At 40.3% G+C, this 16,145-nt stretch overlaps 1 protein-coding gene across 2 annotated transcripts in view; it reads left to right on the top strand.

The window, feature by feature from the left end:
• The window catches only part of TXLNG (taxilin gamma), a 28,964-nt gene extending 18,825 nt beyond the window's left edge, over positions 1–10,139 (top strand). For both annotated transcript variants that reach the window (XM_006122840.5, XM_006122841.5), the window contains exons 6-10: positions 123–242; positions 2,968–3,042; positions 6,767–6,859; positions 7,441–7,536; positions 8,162–10,139. In XM_006122840.5, the coding sequence (XP_006122902.3) occupies positions 123–242; positions 2,968–3,042; positions 6,767–6,859; positions 7,441–7,536; positions 8,162–8,479 (702 nt within the window). In that variant the 3' untranslated portion in view covers positions 8,480–10,139. The remainder of the gene's footprint in view (positions 1–122; positions 243–2,967; positions 3,043–6,766; positions 6,860–7,440; positions 7,537–8,161) is intronic.
• The last annotated feature ends 6,006 nt before the right edge of the window (positions 10,140–16,145 follow it).

Raw genomic sequence — 16,145 nt, 5'->3', positions numbered from 1 at the left:
TTGGGCCACAAGGCCCAAATACTAACAATATATAAACCAATTTTTTCCCATTTAAAAAAAAAATCTGTTTTGGTCTAACTCAGTACTGCTCATATTACAGTCAGGTTTTACTTTTTCCTTAGCATATTGACAAAGTGTTCAAGCATAAAGAATTGCAGCAACAACTGGTGGATGCCAAACTTCAGCAAACCACACAACTTATAAAAGAAGCTGAGGAAAAACATCAGCGAGAGAGGGAGTTTGTAAGTTGCTTCTAAGCTTGCTTTTAAACAACAAAAAACAGAGTAAATGAAGGGGTAGCATATTTAGGGCTAAAATACCTTTTCTATAAAATACTAAGATCCAAACATTTTTTTTTAATTAAAAGGAGCCTGAATTTTACCTGCAGTGTGCATCTATACAGTTAATGTGCATGGTATATAAACCATTATCTGTTTGCACCTGAATGTATAATATCTTTTATGCATTCTGTTAAGCTTGGAAATTATTCCATGTAGTACAACTTTAGGCAGCAGAAGAACAAGAGAATGTGTTCCAAAATTTGGTTAGCTGTACTATAATAACTTTAAGGCAGAAAGAGGATGGAAGTAGAAATAATCATCTTAAAGAACACTTGCTGTTACCAGGAAGTGTGTGCCTAATGTTTTCTGAGCACATGGTGAGTGTAAAACCAACATTTCAGTTGAAGTCTCAATTGAAAATGTTCCCTCTGCTGATGAAGTGGCTTCAGAAATTATGGGCCTGATACAGTGCCTACTTAAGTTAGTTGGAGTCTTTGGAGCAAGCCCTAAATCTACACACAACCCTCCATGCAAAGTGGTGGCTTTGTTTCCAGAGTTTGAATAAAATTTTATGAGGTATTGGGGAAAGGGATACGTCTTTTATTTGTTTCTATATATTTATAGAAAGGATATAGAAAAAAACTGATGTTTCAAAATTGGCATTAATGTAGTCTTCATTGAGAACTGGTATTAATGTGTGATTTGGGATGGAGGGGTCAAAAATTAAGTAACTTTGCACCACATTCCCTAATCTTTGAAGACTGAGATTTAAAGTTAAACGATATCTAGTTTTGGTGCTTTAAGAATTTTTCTTAGATTTATAGGTTGTAAGTATTAGAAGCTTCTGTTTTCTGAAAACTAAGACATACTGGTAATCTCCTGAATTTACACTAAAAGTAGAGTTTTAGAAAGTTTAAATTTTAGCCAAGTCTTCACAAAAAACTCTCCCATTTTGGCATCACTAAACTTTCTTCCCTTGGCAACTGCTGTACATAAAACAGTAAGGCTGTGTTACATTTTATCAAGCCATTCTTCTTCAAATTATAACATGGTTATTAGGCTAGTGTGCATTCATGCCTTGTGCATCGATAGTGGAGAATTTTCCCTGCCAGTACCCATAAGGGCAGTCACGCCAGTGCCCTGGTGTCCTTTAAGTTCTGAGTCCAGGGTATAAAGGGTGAAGATGTTCTGCCCATTCTTTGGTTCCTGCGTACTGTCTGTGGTTGAAGCACACTGGCAGCTCATTCCTCTTGAGAACATGGCAGCAAGGGGTAGAAGTGGAGGGAATGCTGGAGGGAACCAGCTTAAAAGCAGGGGCTCTTGTGCATTTCAAAGAGGAAGCACCACTTGGAGCCTGGGGCCAGCAGAGGACTCCCCGCTGGCCCCGGTCTCCATGCAACATTTCAAAGGTGGAACATGGTAGTTCTTATCGACTAATCGAATAGTCAGTGGAAATCCCATCGACTATTTAGTTAGTTAGTTAATCAAAATTTAACATCCCTAATTCTAAGGGGACTGTTTCATCTTCATCAAAGTCCTCCTTGACTGCAGAGCTTAGCTATTCCTAGGCTTAGGTAGAGTGTGCCTTTCAGCCCACCAGTCCCTACTACCACATTTCAGTGGCTCTTGTAAGTAGCACCGTCCAAGACCACCATAACTAGCACAGATAGTGGAATCCAGACCACTTCAGAAGCATATGAAGCTGCAAAAGGTGTGCAGAATTTCTCAGTACTACTCTAGCTGATCATCCAAACTGACAGCGTCCTTCCAGAGCTGTTGCATGTGGTGCATGCTTTGGGGTATGTTATGGTGCCTGTGGCTTCAGGTTCTGTATTGCATTTCTGTGTCTGCTCCAAGACCCCTGGTAATGGCTCCATCTCAGAGCACAGTACCAATTTCTAGGAAGCTCATTACCAACTGTTTTCTATCAAGAACAAATGAGAGAGCATCCTGTAAAAGTGCAAAGGCTTTCTAAGTGAATCAATAGCTATATTGCCTGGGATGCCACCAGAAAAGCTGTCTGTGCATTCTGTCAGAGCATGCTAAGCCTTCACTACATTTCTGTGAAATGGCTGCTTTGCAGACATCCACAATAGGAACAAAGTAGTCTTGAATCCCTACATTTGCTAAATATTACTCACTTACTAATGCATCAAAGAAATATGTAATTGGATTGGAGGGGGTGGGGGGGAAGAGTCCTGCATTCCGTCTTCTACTGAGACGCCTAGCCCCACCTCTGTTGAAAATACCTTGGGAGTCATCTAGTGTAATGGACATATGCAATCACTTGAAACAGTTACCTTCTCGTAACTTGTTCTTCGAGATGTGCTGCATATGTCCTTTATGCAGCCCACCCTCCTTCTCCAACATATCAGTTTGTCATCTAAGATTCTGGTACAAAGAAACTGAAAGCTGGGTGGTGCAGTTCTGCCCTTAGTATACTTTGCACTTGGAGTTCAAGAGATGCATAAGCACAGACATGCCCATCTCTGTGGGTGCATTAGGCAAAACTTTCCAGTACTGGTGCATAAGCACATGCATCTATAATTAACACACATGCACCAATTTCAAAGGACAGCAGTTACAAGAAGGCAAGTAACCATCTATTCCCATTTACATTATCACTTACATTTTGCCCTTCAATATAATGTACAATTAATGCAGTATCATTCTGTCCACTTTTTAGCTATTAAAAGAAGCTACGGAGTCCAGACACAAATGTGAGCAAATGAAGCAGCAGGAAGCCCAACTTAAACAGCAGGTAACTTAATAAAAATTGTAAATGTGCTGTTTGATACAGATGCCCCTCCATGAAAATATCAAGAGATGCTTATGGTTTTGAGGAAATACAAAAAATTGCAAATTAAACTTCTGTGAACAGAATCATTGAATTTTTCTGAAAAATTCTCTGTCCCTACCTTTTACCTATCCCTACCTTTCATTCACTGGGATCTGTCTCAGGTTTTCCCTACAGAATCCTCAATTCTTTCAAACTGGATTTGTTTAGCTCTTGAGCAGACGAGTGTGTTTTAACATTTCTCAAGTTGGCCACCCTTTGATCAAAGTAAAAAAAATTTTGCAACATAGAATCATAGAATACTAGGACTGGAAGGGACCTCGAGAGGTCATGGAGTCCAGTCCCCAGCTCTCATGGCAGGACCAAGTACTGACTAGACAATCCCTGATAGACATTTATCTAACCTATTCTTTAATATCTCCAGAGATGGAGATTCACAACCTCCCTGGGCAATTAATTCCAGTGTTTGACCACCCTGACAGTTAGGAACTTTTTCCTAATGTCCTACCTAAACCTCCCTTGCTGCAGTTTAAGCCCATTGCTTCTTGTTCTATCCTCAGAGGCCAAGATGAACTAGTTTTCTATCTCCTCCTCATGACACCCTTTGGGTATGTCTACACTGCCACCCTAGTTCGAACTAGAGTGGCTAATGTAGGCATTCGAACTTGCAATTGAAGCCTGGGATTTAAATATCCCGGGCTTTATTTGCATGTTCCCAGGCGCCGCCATTTTTAAATGCCCCGTAGTTCGAACTCCCTGCCCGCGGCTACACGCGGCACGGACTAGGTAGTTCGAATTAAAACTCCTAATTCAAACTACCATTACTCCTCCTGCGAGTAATTCCAATTCCAATGAGGAGTAACGGTAGTTCGAATTAGGAGCTTTAATTTGAACTACCTAGTCAGTGCCGCGTGTAGCTGCGGGCAGGGAGTTCGAACTACGGGGCATTTAAAAATGGCGGCGCCCAGGAACATGCAAATAAAGCCTGGGATATTTAAATCCTCAGCTTCATCTGCAAGTTCGAATGCCTACATTAGCCACCCTAGGTCGAACTAGGGTGGCAGTGTAGACATACCCTTTTAAATACCTGAAAATTACTATCATGTCCCCCCTCAATCTTCTCTTTTCTAAACTAAACAAACCCAGTTCTTTCAGCCTTCCTTCATAGGTCATGTTCTCTAGACCTTTAATCATTCTTGTTGATCTTCTCTGGACCCTCTCCAGTTTCTCCTGAAATGTGGTGCCCAGAACTGGACACAATACTCCAAGTGAGGCCTAACCAGCGCAGAGCAGAGCGGAGGCGTAACATCTTTATAGACACTTTTTTATTCTTGCTTTACTGTATCTGTGTTAAATACATATTATATATTTCTCTGAAGCAAAATGCAGGACTATGTAGCACTTTAAAGACTAACAAGATGGTTTATTAGGTGATGAGCTTTCATGGGCCAGACCCACTTCCTCAGATCAAATAGTGGAAGAAAATAGTCACAACCATATATACCAAAGGATACAATTTAAAAAAATGAACACATATGAAAAGGACAAATCACATTTCAGAACAGAAGGGGGATGCGGGGGGCGGGGGGGGGAAGGAAGGAAGGTAAGTGTCTGTGAGTTAATGATATTAGAGGTGGGGAAAGTTAGATGTCTGTGAGCTAATGGTATTAGAGGTGATAATTGGGGAAGCTGTCTTGGTAATGGGTAAGGTAGCTGGGGTCTTTGTTCAATCCCCCCGGAGAGTGTCGAATTTTAACATGAATGACAGTTCAGAGGATTCCCTTTCAAGTGCAGATGTAAAAGGTCTTTGTAGCAGAATGCAGGTGGTTAAGTCGTTGAGACAGTGTCCTTTCTGATTGAAATGGCAAGAAATAGTTTTTTCTTTGTAATCTTGTCTGATATCTGTTTTGTGGGCATTAATCCTTTGGCGAAGTGTCTGTGTCTGACACTCTCTGGGGGGGATTGAACAAAGACCCCAACTACATTACCAAGATAGCTTCCCCAATTATCACCTGTAATACCATTAGCTCACAGACATCTAACTTTCCCCACCTCTAATATCGTTAACTCACAGACACTTACCTTCCTTCCTTCCCCCCCCCCCCCCCGCATCCCCCTTCTGTTCTGAAATGTGATTTGTCCTTTTCATATGTGTTCATTTTTTTTAATTGTATCATTTGGTATATATGGTTGTGACTATTTTCTTCCACTATTTGATCTGAGGAAGTGGGTCTGGCCCACGAAAGCTCATCATCTAATAAACCATCTTGTTAGTCTTTAAAGTGCTACATTGTCCTGCATTTTGCTTCAGCTACACCAGACTAACACGGCTACATTTCTATATATATTTCTCTGTGTGTTTCAAGGAGTTGACAAAGAACACTTGCCCTTGAAGGATAAGGGTTTGTAGAGACTGGGGGAAACACGATAATGGGAGAGAGACACCTTATTGCTATCCTTTGGAGGTTACCTTTTGTGACTGCCCACCGCGCGTGATCACCCCCTAGTAAAGAAATTCTAATTTGGATGAATTCCTGATTGGTCCTTCTGCCAAATTAGAGAGGGAATGTGTTTTGTATTGAGCCCCTACACTTGTAATTATATGATCATGCCTTTATAAACCTAACTTGCAAAATATTGCCCAACTGTGATAAGATTAGTAAGAGAATTGAGAGGAAGTTCTCTTCGCTGTTTTGATGTTTTTTCAGGTAACATGGGAAGTTGCTAATAGTTCTGTGGTACTCCTGATTTGCCTAGTTCTATAACATCAGTTTAAAAAATCTGTCCTCTGCATAGAATGTTGTATTTATTAGAAATTCTATGAATGAAGGTACTTTATTGTCTTTAACAAATAATTGTCCATTCCCTTGCCCATTCTATCTTTTTGAGATGTGTAAACAAGAATATCAAAGGACATTTAAAAGGCTTGATTATTCCTTATCAGGTTTCTGCTTCCTTGGAGATCCTACTTGCTGTGAAAATGTTAGGATAACTTAGGCCCCAAATGCGTCCCTGCTTTGGTTCATGTTTGTAGGATCAGGGCCTAAGTTGTTAGCCATGACTTCAGAATGGTAGCAAGACCATGTAGTTGAGAGCCTTGGAGACACATTTCACTTCAAATCTAATCTCATTTTAATGCATGTAGAATTTACACTTTGTTACCAAATCCCACAACTGACACTACTGTACTTCAATTTTTATTATTCATCTGAGCCTAACTTGCTTGATATTTTAATCCTTGCCTTGGTTTCATATTTTGTATTTTAATTAGTTTTTAAAATATTGTCATATGCCTAAATGTGTGCTTGCTTTTTGAAATTTTAGCTGTTAACTGTATTTGTGCATCATTAGAAATTGCACCTCTTTCACATTTTCATTTAACTTGGATAACAACCCATGTCTTAATGCCTAATTTTTGTTAGAATATATTCTGTTGCTTTATAAAGATAGCCCTGACTTTGCATCCATGCACAATTTGAGTGACCATTTATTTTTAGACAATCCTCTCCATCTGCTTTAGGTAAAAATTTACCTGATAGCTTAAAGAGGAAACACGAAACATTATTCTCTTCTTTTGTTACATTATTATTAGCTGAAAGTTCTGTTGTACTTTAATAAACATTGCTTGTGTGGTAATATTGCTATATAGTTTCAAGATTAAATATTTCCAAGTTTTTTTCCCCCAAAGCTTTCTCTTTACATGGATAAGTTTGAAGAATTCCAGACCACTATGGCAAAAAGCAATGAACTTTTTACAACCTTCAGACAAGAAATGGAAAAGGTACTTCTATATAATTGTTAGAATTTAATGAAAAATATTAGGAAAAAAATCTGGCTCCTTATTGGCCTTAAAATCCCTGAAAAGGATATTTAGGTGAATGCTATTTTAAAACAGCCGTAGCTGGAAAAATTATGAAATGGCACATTGGAATCAGAGGTATGTAACTAATTCTAGTGTAATTACTGAGAGAGAAAATCTCAGCATAATCGAGGAAGAACATCAGTAGTCCATTCTCCTGAAACACTTGTGAAACTGCATGCCAAGTCCTGATTCCAAAAGCTAATATGAGAAGTAGAATATAACTTTTTAAAGTCATTTAATTACTCTTACTTACAAACTGTTTTTGTTTGTGAATGGAGAATTTGATCCATGAAGCTTTGGGGAAGGGGCGGGGTATATCTTGTGTTGTCCTTAAATTCAGAAAAAGTTTTTGGGCATAAAAAGGTTAGAGACCACTGCTGTAAATGAATTTTATAAAATTACTTTGAAAGCTACAGTTTGAGCAGCCTACTAAAACATTTTAATATGCGGTTACCTCTGTTTTGATACTAGTCATAAAACTAGCTTTACTATATTTTTAGATGACGAAGAAGATTAAAAAACTGGAAAAAGAGACAATAGTGTGGCGTACAAAATGGGAAAACAACAATAAAGCTCTTCTGCAAATGGCTGAAGAGGTGAGTGTAATAATGATCTTCATAGTTAAAGGAACTGTGTAGTCACATTCAAGTGGGCCTTTATTCTGCATGGCTTTTCACTTGAAAATCTCTGTCTAGAAATGCTGTGTAATTACCGAAACTATATAGCTACATTATTTTAAAAAACGAATGGTTTGTATTTGTTTTTGTGTCTGTTTCTGGTTTTGTTATTACTATCTTCATTTGATCTTCATATGTCTAGTCAGTTAAAAAAGCATAGCATAGGAATTGCCATCTCTAATCTATTGTTTATTGGGTGACATCTTTTGGCAAAATTGTACAAATTATTTGAGTCTATTAAATACTGGGACCGGTGCTAGATTGACAACCCAGAAGAATCCTTGGAGGTGTAAAACATACTTAGCTACAGCTAGGGGTCAGTGTGGTTCTGCCGTGTCTGTTAATACTCTTTCACTTGTTACATTTCTGCCATGAAATCTGCTGTATATGCTTGTGTGCAGACTGCTTTAAAATCAGAAGTATATGATACTTTAATCTCCAAGCCTGTCAAACTAGTTCCGTTAGCTCCCTCCCTCTCCTCCCACTTACCCCCCCAAAAAAAGAACTTTATTGGGCTAAAGTCTGTTTATTTTTACTCTTACAGAAAACAGTTAGAGATAAAGAATACAAAGGCTTTCAAATAAAACTGGAGCGTTTGGAGAAGCTGTGCAGGGCTCTTCAGACAGAGAGAAATGAGCTGAATGAGAAGGTGGAAGTCCTTAAGGAACAGGTTTCTGTAAAAGAAGCAGATGCGGATTTAGCAGTGCAGGTGTTGCAGACATGCACACTCAATTCCCATGAGGAGTTGGGAACTTGCATGGATACAGAACTAGGAATCCAACCAGATGCTGAATCAGGTGCAGCAAATGAAGGAAATGGTTCTGAAAAGACTGTCTCTGCGAGTTCTGTTCCTGTTGACTAGAATGGAGTGTAAACACTGTATTGAGAGATATATTTTGTGTATAAATTTCTCTGTTGGTGGTAACTATTGGTTTTGTGGTGAAAATTTTCTTACTTTTTCTACCATATATGTATTTTCTTAGAACTACTGGACTTATGTGGTACAGGAAGCTGCATAGCGGCTTTGAATAGCGTAATCTATACATTTTCCACAACTGTGTTGCACATCTGCCTCATTTTTTAAATATATTTTCCATAAAGAATGCATGTGCATTTTTTCTCTCAAACTCAAATCTCACCATGTCAGTTAAGACTTGTAAACTGATTTAACATTTCATGAGAAAAAGTGACAGGAGTGTCACTTCAGTCAACAAAAGCAAAATGTTGTTTTCAAAACAATGAAGTAAGGTTTGGTATACTTATGTAATTACCAAACTCTTCAGTAAAGTCTACATCCCTTCATCTAAAGGCCAGTAGGAACTTCAACTATTTCCTTTGATTATATATGAAAATAAGGGTCCAGAATATGATCAAGAATATTTTACAGGGTTTTAGTATAATTGTGGTATGACAAAAACAGCTTTCAAATATTATACATACTTTAATTTGCAGCTGGTCAAACAGGGTGAACAACTTTCTTGCAAATTTCTCAGGGTTGTGCTCTAAAGTTAATTCACAGAAAGAGACTATATTTGCCCTCCCTGTGAATGTGTTAAATTAAACTTGCAAAGAGAGCATACAGAAATAAGTCTATGTAGTGAAGTTGACGGTAGTGGAATATACACAACTGCAGAAGTGTTGGTCATGTTATGTCCCATAAAATGAAACCTCAGCATTGCAGAGAATTTATAGTGATTTCTGATTAGAATCTGGATATTTGTAAACGGAGTTATTTTAGATTTGTTGCTACTGTGGGTGCTTACCACATGCAGTGCTTAAGACACCAGTCTTTAGTTTGGATGTTCCTTACTTAGCACTGTATGCAATATATTTAAGGATCTGTAAAGAAACTGTTAATATTTGATCATGTGGATTCAAATATATTCCCAGAATAAAGCATTCAATGTCTCTCTCTCAACCTGAAAAGATACTGATCAGCAGACCGAGTACCTTGGTACCTACTGCTTATCTGATAAAATTGGTAATTCGGAGGTTGCATATTCAACTAATATGTGATAAGTGAAAATGTTTTTACATTTAAAAAATTCAGTGGACTGTAGTTGTGAGCCTTACAGTGTTTCACTTTGGGTATCACATTTTTAAGGGAGCTATTCTCTGGGACAGGCTGGGACCAACATTTATTTTTCATAAGGTAGGGCATGGGCTAAGTAACCAACTACTGTTAACTTTAGCCCATCTATGTTCGCTTTCTAGTTTCAGTTGCTGTCACTTTTAAGAGACACAAATGTGTAGCTTTTTCTGGTACTTAATGATCTTTGCACTTAACTTCAGTGGGGGGGCTTTCTGAACCAACCGCAACTTTCAATGAGCTTCCCTCCCTTGCCCCCTTTGTTCTTTTTGGCAGTTTAGTGGCTACATTACTTGAATGTTCAGGCTGCACTGAGCTCTTGATCCCTTTCCTGATTAAATGATGTACATTAAAATAATGTAGATGTCTTATAAAGAGAATAAGGTTGTATAAAGCCTGAAATGTGTTTTTTTTTTTTTTTTTTTTTTTTTTTTTGCTCATACCACTGAACAAAACTGTATCAGACTGACATTTCTTAAATTGTGTAGCAAATGCGTGACAAATTGGGAACTGGCCAGTTTTTTCTCTTCAGATTGTACAGTCTGTTTTGTATTCATGGTCCATGCATGGTGAAGTAATGAGAAGGAAGAGGTGAGTAGTCAGGGAGGTTGGATTCAGCTTTGAAACACGAATCACGTTAACCACATGGCAACAAAAATACTGGAAAGAAGCATCCTTCCAAAGTTGAATCATCATCATTTGTCTAACTTTGTGTGTTGTCATAGAATCAAAAAAAACTGTAACAAGTTTTTAACTTTCTGTGAAAACTGGTCCTCCACTAATTGAGTGAGAAATCATTTTCCTGAGGGCAAGTGAAGATCTTAATATATCAATTACAGCACAACATACCCTTAACAAAAGGTACAGATTTTGCAAGTAAAGTGGAAAGTGCAGTTTTCTATTTTTAAAACTTATTATTTGGTCACCAGTATCGATAACCACATTTTTTGTGTAATGCTTATTTTCTATGTACTCGAGTGAACTTTGGACTCTGCTGCAAGGTCTGTAAAGATATGTGAGATGAATGGAAGATCAGTACAGATATGTAGTTACTGCTGCCTTACATTTGTAAAAGAAGCAGAATGCCACCAGTGAAGAGTTTAAGGAATCTGGGATTTTCTTCCTATTTATGACCGTGAAAAGGTCACACCATATCACACCATCCTTCACTATATTGATGATAGGCTGTACTTGGCTTCCTGGAAACAGTTAATGTTATTCCATGCAGTGGTCAAACAGGTGTTGCTATACAAAATACAAAAGATAAGCCTAGCATTCAGTGATCTGCCATGCAGCAGGCTGTTGCACTGCCATTGTACAGCCAATTTGGCTCCAGTAGGGGTTTTTAATGGAAACTTATATTGTGAATCTTTCACTACCACAACTGTTTAATCTGGGTTGTAAATTTATGTAGCCTCTGAGGTGTACATCTAATTGTTAGTCAGGCCCATTATTTTTACCATGATTATGCTGCAAAAAAAGGCTGACCCATATACGTGTAGTAGTATACACAGCTACGTTAATGCTGTATTTCTCCAATCTGTTTTATCCTTCCTCTATTACACTTACACCTGGTTATGTTACAGTTTAATTCTCAGGTGTTGCAGAAAATCTACCTCTTCAGACTGTAGATGGAAATAACTGTGAAAAAAGTGATGCAGAAATATAGTTTGTGCTAAACACACTGCTTTATTTTTACAACCATGTCTGCTTTCATGAGAAAAAAATTGATAAATGAACAGGCAGTCTTGTTTTGCTTTTCAAAAACATTTTGTAGGGATTTTTCACTAATGTGAATCTGAAATTTTATCTACTCAATTCTGTATAGATTAAGTAAATATGTATGCTTAATATATCCGACTCTGTTTTTCTTTTATTCTTGGACTATATTGATCTTAACTTGGGCTATATGTCATTCTTACTACACTTGTTAGGAGCTTCAGGAGAGAATTTAAGGATGTTAGCTCAGTTTGAAATTACTAAAGGTATGTCTGTGCTATAGTGACTCAGGGTACAATACTGTAGCTGTGCTGCTGTAGAGTAAATACTTCCTACATTGGATATAAATAATCCATGTCTCTGAAGGGCAGTAGCTGCTTCTACAGTTAGAGATTAGATTGACCTATCTATGTCCAACAGGGTGATAAATTTTTCATGGCCCTGAGCAATGTACCTAGATAAACCTAAATTTTAGGTGGTGTAGACCAGCCCTAAATGTATTAACAGGAGCCCTTTAACTTTAATTTAAAACAGCCTCTTGAAGTTTGTGTTTTAAAGCAGAGAATTGCTGTCTCTGATGGAAATCTTAGTTGTGTTCAGCACTGATCATAAATAGGCTGGATTTCTAATAAATGAGAGGCTAATTGAATGCTTTCTAGGACATCCAGTAATTGGAATGTGAAGTAGACCATTTAGGGGATTTTGAATCCCTTTGTTACAAACATCCATTACTTAAGTAAACTTCAAAATTAATAGCAATAGTCATGTGCTACTTATAAGAACGGCCATACTGGGTCAGACCAAAGGTCCATCTAGCCCAGCATTCTGTTTTCTCATAGTGGCCAATGCCAGATGCCCTAGAGCAGTGGTCCCCAACACGGTGCCATTTGTATGCGCCCGCCAAGTGCTCAGGGCTGGCCTGGCCCTGGGCATGTGGTGCATTCATTGGGGCCAGAGCCGGCCCGGGTGCATGGTAAGCTGGCCTGGCCCCGGGTGTGCGGTGCTTGGGGGCGGGGGGCGGGGGCGCGACGCCGGCCCCGGACGCGCGGCACTTGGGAGGAGCGCCTGCCCCGGGAGCGCGGCGTTTGCAGAGGGGGGGCCCTGCCCTGGGCGTGCGGCGCTTGGGAGGAGCGCTGGCCTCGGAAGCGGGGCGCTTGCGGGGGGCCCCGCCCCCGAGCACGTGGCTGGGGGGGGCGCCCCCGGGCGTGCATGTGTCCCCGGCCTCTGGCGCCCAGCAGCCTCTAAAGGTTGGGGACCACTGCCCTAGAGGAAGGGAACAGAGCAGGTAATCCTCACATGATCCCTTTCCTGTCATCAATTTCTAGACAGAGACTAAGGACACCATTCCTACCCATCTTGGCTAATAGCTACTGATGGACCTAACCTCCATGGCTGCGTCTAGACTGGCCGCTTGAATTTCCGCAAGAACATTGACTTCCTACTGTCTGAAATCAGTGCTTCTTGCGGAAATGCTATGCTGCTCCCATGTGGGCAAAAGCCTTCTTGCACAAATGCTTTTGCGCAAGAGGGCCAGTGTAGACGTGGTATTGTTTTGCACAAAAAAGCCTCGATGGCGAAAATGGCGATCGGGGCTTTCTTGCGCAAAACCGCGTCTAGATTGGCACGGATGCTTTTCCGCAAAAAGTGCTTTTGAGGAAAAGCGTCTGTGTCAATCTAGATGCTCTTTTCCGCAAATGCTTTTAACGCAAAACTTTTCCATTAAAAGCATTTGCGGAAAATCATGCCAGTCTAGATGTAGCCCATGAGTTTAATCTATCTCATTTTTTTGAACCCTGTTAAAGTCCTAGTCTTTGCAACATCCTCTGGCAAGGAGGTTGACTGTGTGAAAAACTTCCTTTTGTTTTTAAATCTGCTACCTATTAATGTATTTTGATGACCCCTAGTTCTTTTATTGAGATCAAGTAAATAACTTTTCCTTACTTCTTCCACAACCTTTTTTTTTTGCTTTAGGTGTGGGGTTGGCCTCATTGCTTGTCTTGTCATCATGTGCCAGCTTGTACAAAGGTTCCCTCAGATTGGGTCATGTCTTTAGTTTGTTTTCAGAACAGGCTACTATACAAACTTAACCACTATATGAAAGAATGTTCTTGCCTGACAATTGCCTTGCTGTAGCACTCCAAATTTCCACACAGCTTTCCAGACACCATAGTAGGCAGTATCTGACTGAGTAGCGTAAAATGTAAAGTCTTGCTCACTCTTTTTTTTTTTCTGGGGCAGGAGGCTGTTTGGACACACTTTGTGTGAATGACAGCTAACTTTTGAAGAGCCAAGGAATTTGTACTTCTGTAGAATCAGGAAGTCTCCATGCTAAGTTACTAGGATCTCTCTGGGAAGGCTTGCAAAGGAAATAGGCAATTTTCAGAAGTCTACATTTGGTTTAAACTTGTAAAATGTACACTAATAGCAATTCAGAAGTATTAGTGAAGAGCTGAAACCATTTGATTAAATCCTGTATTTGTTTGCTCAGATAAGCAGGACCACTTAAGTGCACTCATAAAATGTGAATCAAGTAAATACCTCTTTCCCCAGGATGCAAAACTTAATGAATAAATATAGTTTGAAAATTCAACTCTCGTTTAACTACTTCAACCCCTTGTTCCATTCATCTGAAGTAAGGTGTGCTTACAAGCTCATATCCCCATCAATATTTTTCTTCATCTTTATGGTACTGCGAGACTCTTCTTTTAAAAGTTTATTAATAAATTAAACACAACCTAAGCTACTCCCTGAGAGATTTAAAGAGGTGAGGGTAACCCTACTGGACAAAATTCCCAAGTGTTTTTTCCTAGGTTCAAAAAAGGGGGAGTTGCATTTGAGTGGTAGCAGCATCTCACCTATGCACAGGGAGTCTGTGACATTGGAGAGTTTAAGCACAAGCCCTTAATGGCAGGGTATTTTTAAAGTCTCTGGTAGAGCCTTACCATTCTGCTCTTGGAAGTCTCAGAGTTGGGAATAAACTAGCCGTGGTGGAATAATTCTGAACCAGAAACAGACCTCAGGATTTTAAGAGGACACTTTTCTCCTTTTGACTCTTTGGAAGTTTGGAAATTTTTTTCTTTTGCTGCCTGAGGGGGAAAGGTACACAAAAGGTTCAACCTTCAAAGCTAGAGTCCTAGACAGTTCTCCTCCCCCCAGCTTTCAGAGCAACTGATAGCTAGGTCAGGCAGAGTAGCCCTGGAGCAACCACCTTCCCATAGCAGCATACCAAGACAAAAACAGCCCCAGATCATGGTGAAATGGGAACACCCAAACATCAAGGGTGCAAAGGATGTCCATGAAGGGGCAGGAGTCAATAGTGGCAGTCATGTTCCTCCAATTTCACAGGCATCAAGGTGGGAGGATGTCTGTGACGGGCACATTTCTAATGACAAGATGGGAGTTTTCTAGAGATGAGGCACTTGGAAGCATAAAACCATAAGAGGTGGGGGAAACTGGAGCCAGTTTGGGTGGAAGTGGAGAGAAACAGATCCAATCCAGAGGATTAGTATGCCACCCTCAATTTGAAGGATGCCTACTTTCATATTGCAATCTAACTTTCACATAGACAGTACATCTGCTTTCTGGGGGGGAAGTACCCATTTTAAGCTCACTACCCTCCCCTTTTGGCTCTCTATGGCACCCCAACTGTTTACCAAATGCATGGCAGTTGGTAGCAGCTTTCCTCCAGCACCATGGAATCCAAGTCTTCACCTACCTGATGACACTGGCTCTGGCAGGGCCATTCCTACTGCCTTCATTTGAGCCACTAACTGCTAGGCTCAACCCCAGGAAGTAAATCTTTATGCCCATGGACAAGCTAGAGTTCATCAGGGCAGTGCTTGACCCCACCAGGGCACAGGACCTTTCCACCACAGCAACAACTCAGCTGTCACAGTTACTTGCCAACTTTCTGGTCACTACGGCCAGGACATGCCTCGTGCTTATGGGGCACATGGCGCCATGTATATAGTCCCATTTGTAAGGTTCCATCTGCTGCCCCTCCAGCCTTGGCTTGCATCAATGTATCACCCAGGGCACAACAGCATCAGTATGGTGGTCACAGTTCCTTGTCATTCACAGCCTCAGGTAGTGGATGATTCCCAAGTGTGTTGGTCAGCATACCATTCCACCCTCCACAACCTAAGGGGTCTCTAGTTACAGACACACCTGCTTTAGCCTACAGGGGACTGCCTCAGGGACCTCGCCACTCAACTATGTAGAAAGTAGAGGAGTTGTGTCACCACAAAATTCGAGAGCTTTTCTACCTCACCTTCAGGGGAGATGCATGGTGGTCAGTATAGATAATGAATGCCATGTACTATATCAAAAAACAAGACCATACTAGGTCATCCCTACTCTGCCTGGAAGCCTTTACCTGTGGAAATTGTGCATAGCCAACTCTTTTTGCCTGGAGGCAAGACATCTACCAGTGATCCAGAAGCAACTGGCTGTTTCAGCCACCACTTTTTTGCTTACAAGAGGTCAATCCAGCAGAACATGCTCCACACCATTTTTCAGAAGTGAGGACCTTCCTTCAACCTTGTCCTCTCATGGGTTCCTCCTCCCACATCATTTGAGCCTCTGGTTACTTGGCTCCCTGCTTTAGCTACTGTGGAAGATGGCTTTTCTAGGTGTTATCAGCTCTGCTCGGCCAGTGTTGGGAATTTTGCGCACAGATGTTGGAATTCCCATACACTGTGTTCCACAAGACAAGATCCAG

Source organism: Pelodiscus sinensis, chromosome 1, assembly GCF_052426305.1.
Source record: "Pelodiscus sinensis isolate ZL-2025 chromosome 1, ASM5242630v1, whole genome shotgun sequence".
Lineage (NCBI taxonomy): Eukaryota > Metazoa > Chordata > Testudines > Trionychidae > Pelodiscus > Pelodiscus sinensis.
This window is presented reverse-complemented; position numbering and strand designations above follow the sequence as displayed.